Source organism: Mchenga conophoros, linkage group LG11 (assembly GCF_057382185.1).
Source record: "Mchenga conophoros isolate Kocher_MC1m ecotype Shallow Benthic linkage group LG11, M_conophoros_male_GT1.1, whole genome shotgun sequence".
Taxonomy (NCBI): Eukaryota; Metazoa; Chordata; class Actinopteri; order Cichliformes; family Cichlidae; genus Mchenga; species Mchenga conophoros.
This window is the reverse complement of record NC_140536.1, coordinates 32,819,541-32,838,392: the sequence shown is the minus strand read 5'-3', so window position 1 is coordinate 32,838,392 and position 18,852 is coordinate 32,819,541. Positions and strand designations below refer to the sequence as shown.

Below are 18,852 nucleotides of genomic sequence, written 5' to 3'. Positions count from 1 at the left end.
ATTTTTATTTTTTATTTTTGGTAGATACATCTTTAGCATTTTTAAAAAATACTTCTCATTTATGATGTAAGCGCTATATTTTGTCGTGACATGGAAAAATAAATCCTGAACACTCAGTTTATAGTTGTAGCAAATTAACAGCTAGAAAACTACAAGTGTGAATATTTTATATACAGTATGATCTAATTTTATTGTTAGAGGTAGAGTGTACAGGATTTAAATATACCAAAACCTTTGTATTCCTTCTAGTCCATATGAACAGCTGGTGTATTTGTATAGCCAAATTACTGTATCTTTCAAGTTAAGGGAAAACTAAGCAAATATTTACTGCTCATTACTTATTAATAACCAATCTCTATACACCCACTGGCTGAGATGCAGATGTTTGTCTAGCATTGATGATTGAGGCGGTGCCTCGGTGTGGTTGTTGCTCGGACCTCAGCTGCAGCTGTGATTTCATCCTTCTGCTGCTCTTTTTCTGCTGGATAATTTTAATTCCACTACCAATTCAACCTGCAGCATTTCTGTGACAGATGTGCCACTGCTACTGCATGCAGGTATTGTTACATCCAGTGCAGACTAATGTGTGACAGTCAGACTCAGCATAGGCAGTTGGGGGACAAGGTGGGTGAATGTAGTAAATGTGAATATGAATACAGTATATCTGCTCTATTTATCTCTCTAAAAGCAGTCGTACACACACAGCTGAAGGTGTGCCCACTTTAACTGTGGTCACAGTCGCGTGTAGCATATATTACATGATAATACAACTCGATATGGGTAAATATTAAATGTAAACATTATGTAAAGTTAAAAATCTGAATTGAACCACACAAAAATGATATAACTATTGTCATTTCCCTGAAAGAGACAAAATGCCAAAGACTGCTGTGACTAAAAAACAGACTGAAATCACCACAGTGGCTCATTATTTTCACTCTCTGTTTAAGCACTCAGCACTGGACAAAAATAACTTCATCAGGCAGAGATTTGCTGTGATAATTACTGCATGCTACAGAGAGTTTATGAGCCCTACTGCTGAATCAATTTGCTGCACCACAGATACCAGGTTCTAATGTTAGTGAAGTTAATTTTCTCACATTTCTCTCTAAGCACAAGTTGGTGTGTGTGCACATTACAAATTACATTAAGAAGCTTGTTTAAGTTTGTGCTTCACGTATGGTATCTTTCTGCTCTCTTTATACAAATGAAAAAGGCCTGTGAGGGATATTTTTTATGTTGATAAGTAATTACTGTTTAATTACTGTTTTTCATTGTCACCAACAGATAAATATGCACTGGCCATTGGTCAAGATGGCCTACTGAAATTCAAACTGAGTATCAGAATGGTGACTAGAGATGATTTAAGGGACTTTGTGCACAGCATGATTGTTGGCATCAGGTGGTGGATCTGAGTGTTTTAGAAACTGCTGATCTGCTGGGAGTTTTCAACACAACCATCCCTACGGTTTACAATAAAGAGCCCAAAAAGAAGAAATTATCCAGTAAATAGCAGCCCTCTGTGCAAAAATGGTTTGTTGATGTCAGAAGTCAGAGGAGAATCAGCAGACATGCTTCGAGCAAGGCAATCCTTACTCAAAAAACCACTTGTTACAACCAAGGAATGCAGAAGACCATCTCTAGATGCACAACATATCAAAAAAACTGAAGCAGGTCACAGCAGCAGAGGACCACACTGAGTGCCACTTCTGTTAGCTTAAAAACATGAAGCTGCGGTTATAATTCACATAATTCACTTTTTGTCTTGATTTCTGTTGCAGCACTGGAATGGTAGGGTTACAATTGGGTGCAAACAATAAGACAGCATGAATGGTACCAGTGGTTACTGGTGGTAGTGATGTAATAATGTGGTTGTGTAATAATAATGTAAAAACACGTTGTGCCCCTTAGTACTAGTGGAGCATCAACAAACACCACAGGCCACCTGAGTATTGGCGCTGACCATTTCTATGTTGCAAAGTGAAAATCTGGTTTCTGGAACCTGACGGTGAGTTCACTACATTGTCAGCAGATCTTAATCTACTAGAGCAGCTCAGGGTGTGCTGAAACAGGAGATTTACATCAAGGATTTGCAGCAATAGTGTGGTGTTATCATGCCGATATGCACCAATGTCTGAGGAATGTTTCCAGCACCTTGTTGAATCTGTACCATGAATAATTAGAACAGTTCTCAAGGTAAAATGGGCTCCAATCCAGTTCCAACAGGGCATAACTGAAGTGTCCAGTGAACATATGTTTGTCTGCTTGTGTGTTTGAGCTGAATAAATGTTTCTAGAACTAAAATCCCAACCTGCTATGAAGTAAATCCAGCAGCCCGGGAAGCTGAGGTTATGCTGCTGTTTATGAAACCGAACAGCATGCCCCAGATTTATAATCATCTGATCTGTTGAGAGGTTAGCCTTGCAGTTAAGGAAGGGAAATAAAGCAAATAAGAATAAACCTGTATAAAAAGAATTTGATAGAAAAAAAACGTATTTCAGAGAATCAGACCTTAAATAGATGTAGTCTGCTATAGAGCCACCAGTTACTATACAAGAGCTTGGACCTTATTTACCACACTGCAGATTCTGAAGAAAAGACACGTCCAAAAATCTATGTGTTATTGCTAATAATAGCAGGTATTCTGTCTCTATTTGCATTTGCATTTGAGCTCTCTTCCCCTCTCGACAGCAATTTGTCACCTCCTGCACTAATAGCTTTGGATCTTTGATTTTCTCAGGACGCATTTTACCAATACAGATTAGAAATAAACAACCCACACTGAACTGACTGTGTGTCATCATTATTGACCATCTTTATGAGCACACCAACTACGCAAAACCATTACCGAGCAGAGTGATTATGTATCCACTGCCTGTTACATTCAGCAGGCACAGCTGAATTACAGTGTGTTTTCTCTATCAGGATAATGATTTAACCATTCTGTGCCACACAATAATGAGGAACAACAGAACAGAAATGTAATGTTTTTGAGGCTCATAAACACTCTGAGGATTTTTTTTTTTACCTTCTTTGGTAAATAATTGCCCTTCTGTTAAATAGCTCACTGCCACATAACTTGCATTAGTAAATCTATTATATGGATAGAAGCTCTTAATTGTTGTGAGCCAGATCTTAGGTGCCTGCCTCAGCACACGGCCATTAAATCGTTATGAAAGTGTGAACTCCTCACTTTAATGAGAATGAAGGGTGAGATGCAGTACAAGGGAGATAAAAGTAGAGATTAAAAAGGAAGGCGAGGGGATGTGATGTCCATTGTTATAGCTCAGATGAAGGGATATTTTAATAACCTGTAGCTGCAGAGGGCACAAAGAATCGCCCCAAGCTCATTGAAACATAATTATCCAGAAATTGTCTTCCACACACGCACATCCACGTGCATGTGCCTCCACACATGTGTAGATAATTGCCCATTATGACCACTATGTGTCTCTTTTTTTATTATACTTCTTCCCTTCTCCCCTTTCTTCTATTTTGAATGATTCAAACCCAAAATATTTGCAAAACACGTAAAAACCCCACCATAATGCACTATGTGCCAAAAAGAAGAGGAGCGTTTCACAGAATGAAGAACAATGTTGTTTTAAACCAAGTGAGAAGCTGGTACAAGAGCTAAAGAGATGGAAAGCATTAATTATTAAGATTCAAACTAAGAGCAAATGAAATAAAAAATTGTTTCAAATGACTAAAAGATGTCTTGTTTGGGACTGAAAATAACTGACATATGAAACATCTACTGTGACGTTACACAAGGACACTACAAAAACACCACTTAGGTTGTAGAAACACTGAATACGTAACAACTATTCTTCTCCACAGCTAGTTCCATAATTTGTCTCACTTTAAACGATTTACTGTGACTGGTGTTCGTATCTCCAGCGTCTGTCCAAAACTATGCGTGGGTGGTGCACGTCGTCCTGCAGCATGCCAGGTATCATCATATTTTCCATTCCTGGTACCATTTCAAATGATGAAATGTGTCAACATGTTGGAGCGTAACATAAACTCCAGGAATCCAGAGCGCAGCCTGGTGAGCAGGGAAGCCAACTGTTGGGCTGCAAATGAATCAATCATAGCTCGCCACAAAGATTAAACGCTTCAGCAGCTTCAGTTTTCTACATCAGCAAGACAAGTTAGAGCAGGCAATTACAACGTCAAGATTATATAATTAGAACAACTGATGTTAACCACAGCGACTCTAACTGCACTGCAGTTTACATTAACAGACACACTGTTGTTGTTACCGTGGTGGTTTGATGCTACTGGAGAGAATATGTGTTTGTGCGTAGTGCACGGGAACGTCTGGGTTTTGCTTCCATTTATGAGGAGGATTACGGAAGGCATGATGCTGAAATCCTGCCAGCTTTCCAAGAACTTCCAGTGACGAAGTGAAAACTTGCCTCAACTCAAAACTCACGTGTGAATTGGAGAAAATTAAATAAACAAAGCAGTGACACGAGTTAATGAGGAGATACTTAAACATATTTGTTTTGCTTTTGTAGCAGAGAGTTCGAGCAGAATACGTCATCTATTTCCTTTTTTGTGGAGGGATCAGTCTAGGATATGTTTATCCTAACAGCTTTAATGTTTCAGCCTGTTAGCAAACAGGATAGCCATTTTTTTGTTGTTGCAGAGGTTAAATTCTCGTCTTTTTTATATAAGGAAAACTATGTCGACCTGTTGCCAATTAGAACCTAACTAAGAGTGACTTAAATTCATTACAAAACACATTTACTTGAATATGAAAGGCACGTAGAGTAAATTACTATTAGAACCTTATTTCTAAACAACAAAAGTGATATTCCTCAAGGGCAGGTTTCCTTCTCTTTTTTTTTTTTTTAATCTTTATAGGCCTCAACCACTCAGGGAACAAAACATTCATTGCCTTAGTTATTGCAGACTAAGCTTTGCTTTCAATTCCAGCCTGCCATGTCATAAATAATAGGAGGGCAACACAAAGACCTGATGTTATAACAGCTGACATGTAACCTGTAGATGCTGATTTGAGTCCTTGTTCAATTGGTGGGTTCTCCTCTCTCAGGATTGTTTTATTTATTTTTTTTATTTTTTTTTTTATTTTCTTGTTGTTATGATGCTCATTCACTGCCAGGGTAGTACACAAGTAAAAATATCCTTTTATAAAAAGAATAAAATGCGCAACACACATCTACTGGAAAAGTAAATGCAGTCACACAGTCGTAGGCTCTGTCTCAGTGCCATGCAGCCTGTGAGAAAAGAAGCACTAATGGAAAAGTCTCCTATGGACTTAGCAGAAGCAAAATACTCATTTTCCAAACTGCAGAAAAAAAAACATGATGTGATGATCTACCCTTATGTTAAAGTGCGTGGGTTAACTAAGGGACAAGAGCACCTCTGTGTGTTAACTGATTGCATTTAAAGGCTGTGCAATAGGAGACTTTGGAGGTGGGCTGTAATCTGTCTTTCCAATCAGAAGTGTTTTCTGTGCTTTTTTTCAATTGGCTGTGCAGGAAGATGGTTTGGGTGGGATTAGCTCAACTCTGTCCATAACTAAAACTGGCCTAGTGAGTGATCGGGCTTTTCTCAGTTTCAGTGCTCTCCCTGTGATACAGCCTGAGGTAAACGAAATGTGGCAGTAACAGCATGCTGATTCCAAATATAGAGTGCAGGCTTTTCAATTTAAAACGATTCTGGTTCACTAAGACAAACATGGTGGTAAAAACAAAACTGGGAGGTGCATGCATTTCATGAAACTGTAATTTTGCATGCATATCCATTTTGTCTGTAAGGAAAAACATTTCTAAGCATAAAGTGCAGAATGAGGCCCAGTCTTATTGTATAGATCCCAGTAAGAGAACAATATTCTCCAGAATGCTGGGATGAGAAATTACAGGAAATGTCCGTGTATACTTACCGGCTCAGTTATCTAATCCCAAGTATCTCTTTTATTTAAAAAAATCTGCTGATGAAAAGTCAATTGCAGTTTTCTGCTTCTTCACAATAAATGTTTTCACTCATCTGCTCAAAGACCAAGGTCAGCATTAAGCTTCAATCAAAGCAATGAAACATTTTCATATTCCTATCCTCCTCTGATTATACATGACGTATCTACAGAGAAGCATGTTTCATGCTGACCTGAACAGAGAAGTGTTTTAATGGCAACTCTAGATCTCAGTATCACACAGAGGAGTCACCGTGCATGACTTCAACATTTCAACTATTTATCGTTTGGATCAGAACATCAAGAAACTTGTTGATTTAACTTCTGTCCGAATGTAGGCTGAAAACACAGTTTACACAAACTAGTTTAAAAGATGGATCTGTGTATATAACTTAAACCTGTAGGTGATCTACAGTTTATTAAGATGTCACCAAATAGATTTTCACCTTAAATCCTGCACTCAGAATGTAGACAAAACTTTATACTTTCAGGACAAAAAATTAATAAGGAGTAGTATGATGTAAACAAATCTGCTTGCTAAAGAAAAACAGAAGAAAAGGTGAGAGGGAATAATAATGACTGTTTGGTGACACGGTGTTTGTGAGACTGCACATAAGTCCATCTCCTTTGCCTATCCCTTAGTTTAATTCTCATAACCCTCTCTGGTTAGACAAAGAACTAAATAAACCAGACACAAACCAGACAATGAATCTGGCTTTAAGCATTCCCAAGAAAGCATATTGGTGTATTTCTACTACAAAACATGGAAAAAGTACACAGTAGATATCAAGTTACCAACATTTGATCGAGAGACTGAAGTTCCAGTCTCCTACTGTTAGGTTAAATCATCACAAATACCTTGTAATAATTGACTCTCAAGCTACCTGACTGTGATTATGAAAAGAAAAAAAAATAATGAAACAAAATTCATCCTTTCAGAAGAATCTAAGCAAATTTTCTGAGGTTACCATGGTTCTGAAGTCTGGTCATAGACTGTCATGTCGTGACACATTAAGGCTGAGCATTTTTGCTGTTGAAATTGGATGTGATGAGTAAAAGGTTGATCTGACTGACAAACAGAGGGGCTCTGCATGTTTTTCTTCCTTTTTGGCTCTAACTGGGATTTACAAAATTCATGTTGTATTTATTAACACATGCAACTAATGACTGAGCTCAGAATTACTGAGGCATCGAGGATGACAAACAGTCATTGTCCTATAGACTTCCATATGACCAAGCTTCTTTTTTGGAACTAGAGGAGTCATCTTCCTGCTGGCCATTAGAAAGATTCCAGGTTTAAGGCACTGGTTTGTCTTTTCAGACCTTGAAGCTGTATTCCTGTGCTGTGGTCAATCCTGTGTGCAGTTTTGACTTCTCCCTGTTCCTGGTATTCTAAATACATGCATGTTAGATTGATTGGTGACTCTAAATTGGACACTTATGTAAGGCAGATAAAGTGGTTTGCGCTGTGAAAGTACTTTGAATGGTCAGTAAGACTAGAAGACACCAGTTGCAAGTCCAACTTTTGTATACAATATACATTTTAGGCTGCAGTTTAAGGACACATATCAACCAGACTGTGTAATGTCACCTCTTATTGTCCCTGAAGAAAAAGCACAGCTTCCTTAACACAGTCAGATGCAAACTGAGAGTACCTCCTCTACTCACACTGAGTGTATTCCTGTAGCAAGGCGAATTCAGCTGGGGTCAGTGTGACCCATTTGTCCTGGCTGCTCATTGTGTTCAGGCCACGTCTCTATATCCACCGTGCATTCCCCGTGCAGCAACACACAGCAGGGAGTCTCACACTGGAACACAACAAGACATCAAAATCAGCCCGATTCACCCCCACAGACATCTTTTCTTTACATAATGTCAGTACAAAAAGCAAAGCTGGTAAGACGCAACAGCTTTGTTGCTGAATAAGACACAACAGGATTACATATATTCTCCAATTAGCTGGAGAAAGCAAACATTTGCTGGCACATTTTAAAGCAATAAAGAAATAGATACATTATTTTTCCTCTGATAATCAGAGCACATTTTTTCTTCCTGCCTGTTCCTCCTTCTGCAGCTGCCATCTCAACTAAAATGTCCCTCTTCCTCTGCTAGATCTTGGTGTTTCAAGCATTGAGATTCGTGTTTGTTAGCCAGAGCAGGATGAATAATTTAAAGTTTAAGACATGTTGGTACAAAATACACTATCATTAAAAAATGTGATCTTTTTATACATAGAAACAAGTCCCAACACTAAAAAACAAACAAGTGATATCTAGTCCCATGTATTCACAATTCAATTTATGAAAATTAAAAACTATCAACCCAGGAAGTGTAATATTTGTGTTATACATAATGTCACAACTCAAATATTGCAGTATATTCCTGCCTATCGTTGCTTTGGTGGTTTTGGTCCTTGTACTTGGAATATGCATTTCAATAAAGAGATTACAAAAAATAAAGCCAGTTATAAAAATACATAATTCGACCATGGGTGTGATGTATGTGCAGCGCTGCAGGAAAGAAAATAAGCCCTGAATCTAAAGTCAGCTCATCTGTTTTGCTTAAATGGTTACATCACGAAATGTCTGCAACAAGTGGAGGGATCCTTGTATTTAAAAAAAAAATCCTAATTTGGACATTAAAAGATTAGAGATCCGCCTTGGTGCTGCTTCAAAACATCATCCTGAGCGGTTGCTATGAAGACAACGTGATCAAGTTCAGGCTAAATGGGTTTTTGTAGGCAGGTACTTCCATTTTTGAGCAGAGTCCAACATCCAGGGTTTCACTGGAGGTAAATTAAGTAGCGTCAATGTTTGTGCTTCACCAGTACTTTTGTCTGCATTATAACAGCTTTTAAAGCATGATGTCAAACAAAACGTGTCAGACTCTGTGGCTGATGTAAAGCATTGTGCTCCACTTAGCAAAGGCAAAACACAGAACATCAATCACATGTAAAACAAAGGTGTTCAAACATTAATTTCAGGTTTGACAGGAGAGTATTAAGGATTAGATATCGTATCAGAGAATGGATAACATGCCTCGCTGATTTTTGCCCTTTAATTAAAGTAAATACTGAATTGCCACGCAATGCAAACACATCTCTGAAGTAGTACCAATTCAGCCAAAATCACAGCTCTGCTGTTCAGATCCACATGACCTTGCTTTCCCTTTTATTTTTGTGGAACGAATGTGGATGCAGTTGGATGTTTCTGTAGGTGTCACTCAGGCATCTGTGTGGGTGTGTGTATGTGCGCGTGTGTTTCACATTGCCTGTGAAGCATTTGACCCAATAACTGGGAACTGAAAATCTGGATCAACAAGTGTTCATTCATGTGGAGAATAACTGTGTGTGTGTGTTTGTACGCTTGTGTATATTTAATATACAATAATGTGCTTGGTATGAGGTATGAATTTGTGTACTTTAGTTTGAAATCATATCTAAGATCGTGTGTGTGTGTGTGTGTGTGTGTGTGTGTGTGTGTGTGTGTGTGTGTGTGTGTGTGTGTAAATACGCATGTGAATGAATGTTCAGAAAGCTTGTGCCACAGTTACTCTGAAGAGGTGATAGGCTAAATCAAGCCTATATACTTAATTGAGTGTCTTTATTATTATATGCACTATATAGCCAAGATAAAGCAACACAATATGAAGCCACCGGTGCTGCTGCCTTAACACACTGCGTGCGTGGGAATCAGCCTCCCTCACATAAACTTTGATCTGCCTCTGGAGCTTAAACTAGAAACGCTCTGCACTGTCTTTCTTAATGTTTTGCACAGGCAGCAAAAAAAAGAAAAGGAGCTGATGGGAAATCTTGTTGTTTATATCAGATCTCCACTGAGTCTAATTCCAGCACAGAGATACAATCTCAAATATAGTACTGGTGTGTGCAGTACGTTCCTGCTTCGCACTGCACTGTAATCATCCTCCTTTTCGGCGTTGCCTGACTGCAGTGCATCCCCACAAAAACACTCAGCTGGCATCCTCTGAACAAAACCCAGCTCTGCAAATGTTATCAGATAAGCTTCATTATCAGTTAGTAGTGCAGTGAGGAGATAACATGTAGAACCATGTGTTACACACGACTTGGAGAAGATCTTAGCTCAGACACCACTAATGCTTTGACACAGAGAATCAGTAGGTAGTGGCCACTGCGACATGCAACACAGGGAATCAGATGAGAATTCAACATGCCTCGCTCACCTGCTGCAGATCTGGAGTTAATCACCAAGACAGATGAGGGAGGAGTCCTTTTGGGCAGGCGTTTTCAGATGCAGCTCCTCACTCACATTCCTGCCGTGCCCTCCTCTTGATCTTCTCTTAGCTGCAAGGCAAGGTGGGTGTTGTGCAATTAGATGGAGTGGAAGAGTGTGTATCTGTGTAAGAAAAAGAGGAAGGAAGGAGCAGCAGCAGCCCTCTCTGCTTCCTGTCAGTGTATGAGTATGTGGATGGGTTAGTGTTTGTTTTTCTCTGAGGCAGAGTCTGGTCAGAGCAGCATCACAGGGGATGTGGGGTGGTGAGAGAGAGAGAGCGAGAGAGAGAGAGGATGAGGGAGAGTAAAATCATCCAGCGCTGCTCTGCCTGCAATGATCAGTTTCCATACTCCCGCTCGCTCACGTCACATCCCTCCATCCCTCCCCTCTACTGCTCTGTTATTCACCTTCCCCTCCCTCCCCTGAAAACCCGGAGGTCCTATGCTCTCTCGCTTTCACTCTGGCTTTCTCATTTCCCTCCCTACTACTCCCCAATTCTCTCCTCCTTTCAAGCTATCTTCACTCTGGTCACTGTGTCACACATCAGCCGACCACATTAGCATTCCAAACGGCAGGCAGTAAGTGCAGCAACCTGTAGGATGTTCTCTCCAGAGGGCTGAAAAAAGGTGGGAAAACTAGAAAGATGAAGACAGAGATGTGAGAGAGGGTGAAGGGTGAAGCACAAGTTGAGAATGAAAGACGAAAAAGGGTGACAAATAGAGTGGAAATAGAAAATGACAGAGATGATGCACAGGAGGTGGAGGAGGTGGTGGAGGAGGAGGGCACGCTTTTTGTGAGCAATTTTTTCCATTCTCTTCTCCCATTTTTGCACAGAGGACACACAAACATAACATCAAACAGATATGAAAGCTCGTTTTCAGTACCCATCAAAAGAGTATAGTCAATAATGAGAATATTTGTGATTTTTAGAATAGCTTGTTAAATGTAGCTGATCTATAAATATATGGACCTAACACTGGTGGTTATAAATCCATTTGTAGTTATTAATTTGAAGCTATAGACACACAAAACAGTTACGAGATGCTTCAACCACAGTGTAATTTTAATATATGTATAGAAAAAAACAGTATAGGTTATGTTGATATGCAACAATAAGCACAGCAACAATATTAACAACAATACCAAAAACAACATGAGATGAGGTATATTATGAGCATCAGATGTCTAACTGACTAGTGGCTCAGAAACCCATCATGTCAAAGTGCTTGGCATTAAAGAACATATCCACCCTTCCTCTACCCCTGTGTAGCGTAAGCCTACAAAGCTTATAGATCCAGAGAGAATGCCATCACCATGGCTCTCCATGTCACACTGACCTATCTTAAACAGAAGAGGGCATAGTATGTGAGGATGCTTTGTATTGACTAAAGCTCTGCATTAGCTGATAGGTTTCAATAACTTCCTATTTGTGTGAATCAAGGATTTCCTGTCTTACCACCACCACAGTCAGATTTACTGGAACATCTACGTACAAATGCAGCCCACTTCTCCCCACACAGCCTGAACACAAAACAATCATTAAAACTGAATATGTCACAATAGCACTGGGACTAACTTTAAACATGAATTAGAAAGCCTACAGAGATTAAACCAGGATGGTGTAAAAGCTCAATTTGTTACTGAGCATCGATGAAACAAAGAAATCACAGACTGCAAGAACCTCTCCCTGCTAAACATTAAAAGAAGGTAGATAGGTGGGTTACCAGTATAAGCTGCATATATGTATAAAAGTCGTAACCACCATGACATCGGCTTCTGGTTTCTGGCTATAAACAGTAAACAACGTCTGTGTCTGAAAATGTATTCAGAAAAAGCAATCTATCTGAAGGCTTAACTGGTGGTGAAAGCACTTACAAAAAGACTGATGGTCCTATAAAAGTTTCTCATGTGATGTCATAAACAAATAACCCAAGAGTTGTCTGCCAAACAGGATGTGATATAATCACTAGTTGCTAGGGAAAAATCTGTAATCCCTGACCGATTGCCAAGTATTTCCTGCGGGTTGCTGAAATTGTCTGCAAAGACGTTGCTGTATCAAAAACCTCCTTGTATTTGCTTTGGTCACGAGCAGACTGTCACAGTTGCCTGTAGTTTGCATTGGAAAAAAACTGACATGTCTGCAAACACTCACTTACTACTTGCCAAGCGGTAATAAAGCTTAAAAAAGTGCAATGCAAATTTTTACCTTAAATTCACGAATTCTCGATTTCTGGATTACATCACCTTTTTTTTTTTTAAAGTGATGCAATCCAGAAACAGTTATATAAGAAATTCTCCAAAAGTCACCAACACGCCACCACACAGTTAGAAGGTCCAGTTCAGTAACTCAAGCCTTGACAGCCAATGGCTCCACATACTTTTGTTTCTAGTTGTACAAAAATTTTAACTTCATTTTTACTCAAGCTAGATGCTTTAACATGGGAGTCTGACTTGCTTTTGGAGTGTCAAGTGGCCATTTGAGGAGCTGTAGATGTTTTAAGATAAGATAAGATAACCTTTATTAGTCCCACACGTGGGAAATTTGTTTTGTCACAGCAGGAAGTGGACAGTGCAAAAGTTATGAAGCAAAAATTAGAATACAATAAGAATAAATACAGTACACAACTGTACAGAATAGAATAAAATAAAATACTATATACAGTAGAATAAAATAGAATAAAATATACAATAAGATAAAAATAGAATACAAATGCTATATACAACTGAGTAAAAATACAACGATGCCAGAAAAGATTATTGCACTTAGTGTTATTGCACATGTGTGGATGTGCCATTAGCACTGGTGCAGTTTCTATCTTGAAGATTCACAGAAATCTTGCATGGTTAATCAGTCCTGCCTGCCTGGCCACTTAGGAACTATTTGGTGAGCTATTTTTTACCACTTTTCTACATAGTGTACTGGATGCATCACAGGATGGCATACCAACTTATAACAGCACACAGGAGAATTTTCCTGAGAGCGATAAACTATCCTGAGAAAAATAAAGGTTTCGCCTCACTGGGAATAAACTGCTTTGGCTTTCAAACAGTCATATTTCTAAGATTAAAATGATGCTTCCTTTTGTGGCTGTATTTAAAAAAGAGGGACAGCTTCCTTAGGTGATGGGTGTTCATCCTTCATTAATATTCAAAACACAGTCATTGACATTTTAGACATTTGAGCTGATACTCCTATTCAAAGAGATGCATGCTGAGTGCTCACATACAAATTAGCTCAATTTGGCCTCAGTTGAAGCAATCAATAGTAATGAAGTCAGAGGGTTAAAGCCACACCACTAACATATGAAATGTAAGAAATCTCCCCAGTGGCACAGAATGACACAAATTGGCACAAATTTAACCGAAATCAAGTTTCAGTGTTGGTTTGATGCAGGAAATGTCTATCGTAAGAATGAGTCACATTTAACCCTTTCAGCCACACTAAGTGCTTTTGTAGTCTGAGCTCAACTGACAGCTGGCTTTTCACTATAGCTTAAATTGTGGTAGTTATAAAGATTTGACGTTGCTCCTTTTTATGATATTTCAGATGATGAAGGGTGTCTTCCAACTTTGATTTTGGGGCCTGGATTAAAAGATAAGTGCCAAACGCATAAACACAGGTGTTTAAGTGTGCAGCAGAATTGTTTTGTGCTATGTTCACAACAAAACACTTCTGCAGTAGACATGAAGGTGACTCAGCAACAGTTCTTGCCCTGCAGTTCTGCTTTTCACTCAATGTTGTGCAGAGAAAAAGACTTGAGAGTAATAAGCATTTCACTTCTTGGAACAAACCTAATATATCCTATTCAGTTACCAGCCCACCTTTAGATAACCTGTACATTGAAACCTTTTATGTAACCTCCCACCTACTGGAAGCAGCATTTAATCCGACCCACAAGCCTCAGCATGAATTGAGTTTCATAAAAGGTTGCTGAACAATGACCCAGATATTGGCAGTGTGGCAGTGGCGCCTCCAGGCTATCTGGGTAGGTCATGTGGGCGTTTACATTTGTGTCAGAGTGGCAGAGCCAGTTGAAATATTGACATGTCCTTCACATGTGACTAGCAATGACTAACTACAAGACATCTGCTTCTCAGAGTGATGTGCAGCCAGGATCTGGCCGATTTTACTGTATAATTTGAGTATAATTAAGTTCATTCTAAAACAAAGAAATCTATTATAGGAAAAACATAATTACATAAGTGTCACTATTAAAGTTTATTTACACAAAGTAAACTTTAAGCAGCAAGCTGTAAGGAGACACTGCTCTTATCAGCTTGTAAAGCTGTAATGATGAACATGTTGGCCAACATTGCTGCGTCTGCTTCCTCTTTGCATATCAGGCAAACACAAGCTTTTAAATGTCAGTACTTACTGCCTCCGGCTTGGTATCCAACAACTCCTCAGTGAAATGTCTGGCCATTTAGATGCTAAACGTTCCGCTGTCTTTACCAGCTAGCTGATTACTAAGTTTGCTGCGGTGCTTGGCAGGTTCATCAAAGAATTTTTAGTGTAGTTTCAAATTAGACTATAGGGAGTGGGACGTGTCAGACCGAACCAAAACAGAACATTAAAAAGAAAAAAAATCTATGAACAAAGGCCTGTTCTCAAACCAGTCATACTGATTCTGCAAAATATTAATGAATCCAAACACAAATACACACAAATACAAGTGAGGCCTGCTCTACAAAGGTGGTTTCGTTTACCCTAACATTACCAGTTGGGCTAACCAAGTAAAATATTTTACAAAGTAGTTCAAACTAAAATATATTTTTTTAAATAAATAAATATGTAACACAGACTGAAGGTCTTGTGTGTGAGAGAGAAAAAATATTGTATTTAATACACTGTATGAATGTATATGTGCTTTAAATAAGACCTACTGGATTAATAATGTTTAGATTATATAGACCAGGCAGGGAAGTAGGCAGGTTTGTTGAATGTGTGCAGACTTGTCAGAATTATATTTGTATCATCAAGAAAGTGGAGGGACGTGACAGACTGCAACTGTTATTCCAGTAAATGTTTAGATGTGCATAATATTGTTTTAGCAACAGTAAAAAAATAAATATTTATAATATAAATAATTCAAGTAGAGCTGTAGCCTACTGGCATTATGCCAAATATAGATTTTTCAGCACAGCCACTTTATTTTTAGAGCCTAAATATTTTAAAGAGTGGCACCAATTTAGCTCGAGTCAAATTCAGTTCTTTATAAAAAATGAATTATTTGTGAAATTTTTTTAGAACATTCTGGATCCTGATGACACAAAAGATAGCCCTCAGATGTCACTAAGCTCCAGGAGCAACAGACCTCCATCATTATGAGATCATTATATACATGTGGGGCAGACACAATGGAGGCAGGTTGAATTAGCCTCTCTGCCTCAATGACACCCTTCTGTCTCCAAAAATAGAGTGAAACACAGACAAAAACACACACAGTACACTCAGCTTTCTGTTAGTTTCGTCTTGTCCTGAGTGACAGGATCGGAGCTGGTCTGGGGTGGAAAAAAATCTCTTTGGTTACGTTTAATTCATTTAGTCATTAATTTTTTTTGTTTTTATAAAGCCAAATTTAACTGAATGATGAAGAAAGTAGTACTATAAACACCCTTTGTTCTACACAATACTGCAATGAAAGCAATTTTAGGTTCTATGACTCAAACCTCTTTCTCAAACAAATGTCCAAAGCCCATATCAGTTCTACTTCACTCTTCCTTTGTGCTATAAATAACAGCCTGGATGTGGAAGATAGACAGAATCATAAAGGGACCATTATATAAGTCGTGAGCATCTACACAGGCTGACCCTTGGTCTTTCTTCCCAGAGGAGTTGGTCAGATTGATGCTGGCTAGGTCACAGACAGCTGGGGCTTATTTGCCATGTATCCATCCCCAGGCAGAAGCCAAAGAGCTTTACGAGGTAGAGCAACATTCATGTGTAAACACTAGGCAGCAGTCATTTTGAGGAAGTGTGTCCGTGTGTACAGGAAGTTATGGAAGGGAGACTAAAATGCACAACTAATTTCAGTTTTGAACATGTTGGAGAAGATGTAACTCCTCTGTTATAACAATTAGACTTCCCAATACTTAGAAGCATAACGAAATTAAAGATGTCCAAATAGATCCATTAAGTTTTCAATCTAAAAAATCTCTACCTTGTAGTGCAATATTTCTTCAGATTTAATGTTCAGCAAATGACTCCAGCTGAAGATCTTCCAACCATTTATATGAGATAAAATCTTAATACAATCTGATATTTACATATGATACTTTTCATCAAACCAATGTGGCAAATTTAAATGTAAACATGCCACAATTTTGTCTTCCTCGCTGGTTATTTTATCTTTCTTAACAAATGCTTGATCAGTTCTTTGAAGATGGATGGATTTTATTTTTAGAACAGGAGAAAGTGCTTGTGTGAATGGGTGAATAAGGCACGCTGTATAAAAAGTGATTTGAGTACTCAAAGAGTAGAACAGCACTATGTAAGAATCAGTCTATTTACCATATTTATATATGTGAGCAATGATCTTTTGATGATCTTTGGTGAATGGGAATTAAAATATATCCAGAAGATTTAAGCATAATGTAGAAAACATATAAAAATAAGTTAGGAATATCAAGCTTCAAATACTAGCCATTTTAAAATGTCTTATGCAAATGTATTTTTAAAATACTGATAATATTAGTGATAGTGATAATAATATAGTAGGACACAGACTGTATAACCACTGACACATTGTTTCATGGTTGTATCTTTGTCTCTGTTGTCATGGTATTTGCACCAGTGTTTGCTAAAAGCATCTTTCAGATGTTCAGCTGTGACAAACTATGCTTGTGTAATTTGCAAATCTTTTCAGTGGAAAAATATTTGTGGGTGAACAAAGTTTATAGGTTTAAAGCACCAGTAAAACAAACAAAAAGATTCTTCATGTATCAGATGACACAAATCTAAGAAATTTGTGGTTTTTGTGCCCATCATCCACATCTTCCTGTGGCTCAGACAGTAGTGACTGCAGGGCACGGCAATCCACTACACGCCGCGAAAATACAGAAATACAGCATAGCCATGAAATGTTGGAGCCTCTGTACATGTATGAATTTAAGGGGTGTTTACATGTGCCCACAATTACAAATTCATGCCAGTGTTTGTGTAGTAGGATCTCTATCTGTCCCCATGGAGAGCACTGAACTATAGAGTATTAACTTAGGATGAGTCACTGGAACATTCTTGGCTCAGAGGGAGCAAATCACATTTGTTCACTCTTCCCATCTGCCATGTAATGAGGGAAAAGGAGAAAAAACAGGGAACCACACAGACAAATAACATTGTAACTGATGAATGACATCGATTTATTTATACAGCATTTATATAAAACAAACAACATGTGTGCAATACTAAATAAACGTTTTTCGTTAAAGAGAATTGAATTTTCTTTAAAACGTCTATTTAATGTCATAAAATTAATAGGGACTAATACTGCAGTGTTTTTCATTGCTCTACAATTCATAGATCATAGATCAAAGGGTTTGGGTATGCTTATTGTACATGGCTGGGGAAATATACATTCTGCAGGTTAAAAGTTGTGAAATAAAAGTGAGAATACTGACATCAGCCTGTAGGCCTCATTAATTATAAATATATGTTCCTATAATAATAATGGACTGCATTTATATAGCGCTGGTGGAAGCAACAGCTGCCCTGGGGCAGACTGACAGAAGCGCCATCGGCCCCTGTACTGCCTCTGCTATGGTTGGGCAGTCAGCTAAACTCCTTCCCCACATCAAGACTCTGACGACACGATTCCCGGTTCACAGGTTTATTGACACAGGGAAAGGTGAAACTGTAACAAACAGTACAAGGCATAATCACTGTACTTATTCACCATGTACATATATAACGATGAAAATATATTAACCCAGTTTTTTAATATGTCAACATGCAATGTTCATATGAATTACTTCCCTTTTTAAGTCAAATACAAACATCAAATTATGATTTTAACAAGTCTTGCTATAATGAATGCATCCAATACGTTTGTCATTCCCCTTTAACTAGCTCCATAAGCGATTGCTAGCTTAAACTGCATAAGATTGGTTTTATCATTAAACTTACAGAAAAATGAACTTACTTGAAAGAAAGTGGTCTATACATGCACATAAAATATAAAACAAGTCTATACATACCCACAATGCTACCAAAGGCATAGGATGTATGTGGATGCCACTGGATTTATCTGGCTAAGGCCACCATGCTGCACATGCCTTCTCCTTAATTCACAGACTTACTTCCTGTTTACCAATGACATCATGTCCTATTACAGACTACAGGTTTTAAGGTGGCACCAGAGAGTTACAATTGCATATTTAAACATTTACCAAATCCAAGAAAACAGTCTACCTTAAAAACTTTTGATATCAGAACACTCCCCGCCTGGCGTGATTAACGCCACCACACTTTGTCAATGACAGTTCAACACCTAGACATCTGAAGCCAGAAGAAGTACTATTTCTGTAATGGGTCTCACAAACAATGTTTCTCCTCCTGGCTTGATGACCTTGACCTCGACCTGGCGAACTTTACCATCTTTGCTTTGGAAGGTCTGTGTTACCAGACCAAGTGGCCACTTATTTCTTTGTACCTGACTGTCCTTG

At 38.4% G+C, this 18,852-nt stretch overlaps 1 protein-coding gene across 3 annotated transcripts in view; it reads right to left on the bottom strand.

Moving 5' to 3' along the window:
• dgkb (diacylglycerol kinase, beta) overlaps positions 1–18,612 on the bottom strand; it is an 89,214-nt gene extending 70,602 nt beyond the window's left edge. The window contains exons 1-3 of one of the 3 annotated variants that reach the window (XM_085292544.1): positions 18,599–18,612; positions 10,142–10,262; positions 7,610–7,749 (exon numbers count right to left, since the gene is read on the bottom strand). In XM_085292544.1, the coding sequence (XP_085148670.1) occupies positions 7,610–7,679 (70 nt within the window). In that variant the 5' untranslated portion in view covers positions 7,680–7,749; positions 10,142–10,262; positions 18,599–18,612. Of the gene's footprint in view, positions 1–7,609; positions 7,750–10,141; positions 10,498–18,598 lie in introns of those variants that run through there. The other 2 variants (XM_085292545.1, XM_085292543.1) reach the window with 2 other exon arrangements.
• Between the last annotated feature and the right edge of the window lie 240 nt (positions 18,613–18,852).